At 43.3% G+C, this 4,910-nt stretch overlaps 1 protein-coding gene across 1 annotated transcript in view; it reads left to right on the top strand.

The window, feature by feature from the left end:
• ASH2L (ash2 (absent, small, or homeotic)-like (Drosophila)) overlaps positions 1-4,910 on the top strand; it is a 28,001-nt gene that overhangs the window by 10,629 nt on the left and 12,462 nt on the right. The window contains exons 7-10 of the mRNA XM_010838779.1: positions 143-238; positions 907-982; positions 3,134-3,227; positions 3,924-4,141. Of these exons, the coding sequence (XP_010837081.1) occupies positions 143-238; positions 907-982; positions 3,134-3,227; positions 3,924-4,141 (484 nt within the window). The remainder of the gene's footprint in view (positions 1-142; positions 239-906; positions 983-3,133; positions 3,228-3,923; positions 4,142-4,910) is intronic.

Here is a 4,910-nt window from a genome sequence, read left to right as displayed (position 1 = left end):
TTTTTTTTTTTTTTTTTTCAGGGGGCAGGGTGTTGGTGTTGAGATTTGGAGATTACACCTAGGAATTGGGAGTTAGGGGTTAATCATCCATTCAGTGTAAATATAAAATTTCCAATAACACTAAAATACTGTTTCCTTTTAGAGTAAAGAAAGAGACGTGTTCTTAGTAAAGGAACACCCTGATCCAGGGAGTAAGGACCCAGAAGAAGATTACCCCAAATTTGGCCTTCTGGATCAGGTACGTTAATAGGCTTCACAGGCCCCCATTTGATTTTTAAGCCACGGGGACAGAATCAGGCTGTGCTTACATTTGTGTATTTGCCACTTAAAAATGCCTATGACCCAGTGGGCTCCAAATAAATGGTTCTTATTCCATGTGAAGGAAAGAGCGCTCACCTTAAACTGGGAGACCGGTGTGTTAGTTGCAGCTCTTCCTTAAAATGTTGTGACTTGACACATGCCATTTGTATCTTTTTAAACTTCCATGTCCTCACTTGTAACACAAATACGCCATTGCAAGTTATTTCTGATTTTCTTTCCACCTCAGATTTCATAGAGATTCAGATTTCTGTCTTTTCTTGTAAAATGTGAAGCTCTAGCCACATTGGGCCTGGATTCCCACAGGGAGGTCTGCCCTTGGTCCTCTACCACCCCTCCCCATTCCCCCTCCACCACCCCCAGCCTGGCTCAGCCTGATTCTGAAAGCACTTCCATCCTCACCCTTGGCTGCCTCACACATGTGACTTGCTGATCCCTGAAGCATCTAAGTTTGGGACCTCTGCAGGCTTCAGAGTCTAGGTTGCCATTCTATTAGAATTTCTCCTGTTTTTTTTTTTTTTTTTTTTAGCATTGCCAGGCTGGTTTGATTAGGTAGCCACCCTCTACAATTGAATATTTTCCCTCTAGGATCTTAGTAACATCGGTCCTGCTTATGACAACCAAAAACAGAGTAGTGCCGTGTCTACCAGTGGGAATCTAAATGGTAAGTGTTTAAATATCTCATGGATGAAATGTTTGTAAGCTATTGAACCCACATGTGCCTAGAATTGGGCAGTTTTTGGGCTGACTCTTAACTAGGTATTTACTAAGATGCTTTAAAGTCCAAATCTCAGTTTTTAGGGGCTAGCCATGGATTTGAGCTATGGTAGTAGAGGAGAAATTTTTGTTACTTTACACCACAGTTTGGTCTTAAGTGAAACATTTAACATAAAGCAAAGTACAATTTTAAGGTCAGATTTACTAAGTTTATATTCGACTCCCCATCTGTATCTTTATAACTAACAATTTAGGTTCACATACTTTGCACTCAAATTTTCCTTAATTCTACTGTTATTTAACTTCCTACCCATCTTCTAATTTTTCTTGCCCTAAATCTTCAGCTTATGCACATGACACCATTTCTGTGTTGACCACCCACTGTAGCATGTTTTTCTGTCTGACCCATCTAAAAGCAGGACAGCCCTTTGCTACTAATGGCAACACATTGAAAGCAGACATAATGGGGAGGCAGCCAGCTCTTCATCTGACATATGGTGTCCTTACCTTCTCTTCTGGAGCCATAGGGTCTTAAATATGTAACCATTTCCACTGTTACTAATATAACTAAGTGTGCTGTTCATCTCTTTATGTTATTTTTCCCCTTTTTGTTACAAGTTGACAAATGAATACACGGTGCCACTTCTGTTCTTACAGGTGGAGCCTCTTTTGGAGGTGAATTCCTCCTCTGTCTTCTTTCAGCCTCTCAGACTTAAGTATTTTGTGGTTTGGAAAATGCTTTTTGCTGAGTTGTGATAGAAGCTGAAACTGAGTTAAGACTGTAAAGCCTTGTGGAGTTGGTGGCAGTAGCACTGGATATGAAACAGTAGTTCCGGTTTAATGTTAGTAATTGGAAGCTTGTACGTTGTCATATTCTGCCTGACACGGCCAGCAGCCCCCTTAGTGTTGCTTGTTTTTTTCAACGTGGATCTAAAACTTGTCTCAAAATTATTGAAATGCAACGCCAATAAAACCTTAATAGTTTTTTGATTACGGTAACAAACTATAGAGATGTTGATGTTTTAACAGTTCAGCATTAAGCCTTTTATGAGGACAGGATGACACCTGATATGTTCATAAAAGGAAGTTCAGCATAAATCTGGTCCTGTCTGTGCAGAATATGACCTGCCTTCAACGTCTTGATCCTCTCTTTATTGCAGCAGAACTGCTGATAATTTCCCAGCTTGCCCCAAATTAAGATACAGTACTCCATGCAGTTGTTACATAAAGGTGTTTTCCTGCAGTTCAGGGATGTTTCCTGGAAGTTGGAAAAACAAACTAATTGAGAGGAATGACAACTGGACAGAAATTTCAAAGTACCTATTTAAATGCACAAGGTAGTCTTCCTTGTGGCTTTTAGTATGTAGCTCGTTTTTTTTTAAATTTATAAATCCTTTATTTTCCACAAGCCAGATTCGTCTAACCTAAATTTGATGTGTTGGCACAATTTTAATAATTGTAAAGATTGCTGACTAAATTTAAAGCCGCCTTTCCTGCTTGTGTCATGTACAACCACACCAGATGCCTAGCAGCACTGAAGAGAAACACCTTTTTAGTATTTCTGTTTTTTGTTTCCACGTTTGGTGTACTTCTGTTTTGCTGGAAGTTCAAGTTCAGCGCTTTAGCAGATCCTGTGCCTCTCTCATGTTTATGGACTATGCCGTGTGTAGTTCATGCAAGCGAGCATCCCTTCAGTGAGGATGTTCTCCTTATGGATGTTTGTATTGATTTGAGTGGGAAAAAACTATCCACGCAGTTACTTCCAGCTGTGGGTGTCTGCAGTCTGAATGAGTGAAAATGCATTTGTGTCACATCCTTGGAAAGTGTTCCAGGAGTTGCAGTTCATTTAAGAAGCGAAGGGCACAGCTGTAACCCAGGTTCATTAGTGCTGGGTTCACTGGAGTCGCTGCCAGAACCCAGTATTCTGTGCTGGGAGCCACCCAGCAGACTCAGGCGAACCAGGGTGAAGTCCAATATGCTTCTGGGAAGGAAATCCTGTGGTGTCACACAAATGCACGCTGGGAGTGTTCGTCCCAGGGGAGAGTCCCACGGGGTGCCTGTCACAGCTCACTGAAAGGGATCTGCCTTCTCTTCAAAGGAGGAATTGCAGCAGGAAGCAGCGGGAAAGGCAGAGGAGCCAAGCGCAAACAGCAGGACGGCAGCACCGCGGGGACCACCAAGAAGGCCCGGAGGTGAACACCCCCCCCACCACGTCAGAGGGCTGCAGAGCCCCTCAGTGAGGCAAGAGATCAGCGTCTGCGGGCACAAGCCTGCCCCTTGTTCTCAAATCTAAACAGATTGAGGGGTCAAGTAGCCCCAGACTAGGTGCCCTGTTCGGGGAACTTGTCTCTAAATGAAACAGCCCCAGGGAAGCACCCTGTGGTGATTGACCTGGGAGTGAAGTTCCGCTAAGGCATCTTGAGAAAGGATAGATGGACCAAAGGCAGTGAAAGAAACCAATATTGAATGTCAGCTCTTATACAGTAAACTTTCTGCCTGTCCCCCTCATAGCTCTTCCCTTCACTTTGTTCAGTACTAGGGTGACGAAATCCAGGTCATTTCTTATTCAGACTGGAAACAGGTTGTGGGTGTTCATATCACTGAGTTTCTGTTCTTTAGTCGTAGTAATAAACATGCTGCAGGAAACCGCCCTTGTTCCTCTGCGCCCTGTCTCCCCTGGCTTAGATGCATATTCAGATAAAGTAGTTCTCATTTCCCCATCTTGCCTGCAGAGGGCAGAATGATCTATTTGAATAATGAAAAACATTTGAAGTTGCCGGTGTTCCAGTTGAAACCGAATACAGCAGAGGCCTGTCTGACAGAATTGAAGGCACGTGAGCTAGAGGAGGGGGTTGTAGTTTCTTGATTTTATTTTTTCCTTTCTGCAGTGACCCTTTGTTTTCTGCTCAGCGTCTTCCCCCTCATGGCTACCCCTTGGAACACCCGTTTAACAAAGATGGCTATCGCTATATTCTAGCTGAGCCCGATCCCCACGCCCCTGACCCTGAGAAGCTCGAACTCGACTGCTGGGCAGGAAAACCGATTCCGGGAGATCTCTACAGAGCCTGCTTATATGAACGGGTTTTGTTAGCCCTCCATGATCGAGGTGGGTAAGCTGTTAATGTTTGTGCTGGGCCCTGTGTTGCTCAGAACTACTATCGTCAGCTCTGTCCTGTCTAGAATTAGATGGACTTGCCAATCTAATCCTCACCCCGTCTCTAACTAGGCTCAGCCGGAATGCAGGAAGTCATTTCCTTCTTTGTCTGTCCTTATAAGCTCTAGCCATTTATATACAGATACTTTTTTGTTTTTAATTTTCTATTTTGAACTAATTTTAACTTACAATAAAGTTGCAAAAATAATAGAATTTCCATATTGAAAGTGAAAGTGTTAGTCGCTCAGTCATGTCCAACACTTTGTGACCCCATGGACCATATAGCCTGCCAGGCTCCTCTGTCAATGAAATTTTCCAGTCAGGAATACTGGAGTAGGTTGCCTTTTCCTTCTCCAGGGGGTCTTCCTGACCCAGGGATCGAACCTGCTTCTCCCGCATAGCAGGCAGATTCTTTACCGTCTGAGCCACCAGGCTGCAAAACACGAAATACTAGAACTTTCATATATCTGTCATCAAACTTCTCCTAAGGAGTTTCTCCTTAAACAGCCACAGTACAGTTATCAAAACCAGGAGATGGGACTTCCTTGAAGGTCCAGTGGTTACGAATCTGAGTTTCCACTGCAGGGGTCGAAGCTTCAATCCTTGGCTGCTCAGCGTAGCCAGAAAAACAACAAACCCAGGAGATTAACATTAGTAAATACCATGAATGAAGCTAAAGACTTTATAAATTTCACCAGTGTTCCACTAATGCCTCTTTTCT

This window comes from Bison bison, unplaced genomic scaffold (assembly GCF_000754665.1).
Source record: "Bison bison bison isolate TAMUID 2011002044 unplaced genomic scaffold, Bison_UMD1.0 scf7180017864105, whole genome shotgun sequence".
NCBI lineage: Eukaryota > Metazoa > Chordata > Mammalia > Artiodactyla > Bovidae > Bison > Bison bison.
This window is presented reverse-complemented; position numbering and strand designations above follow the sequence as displayed.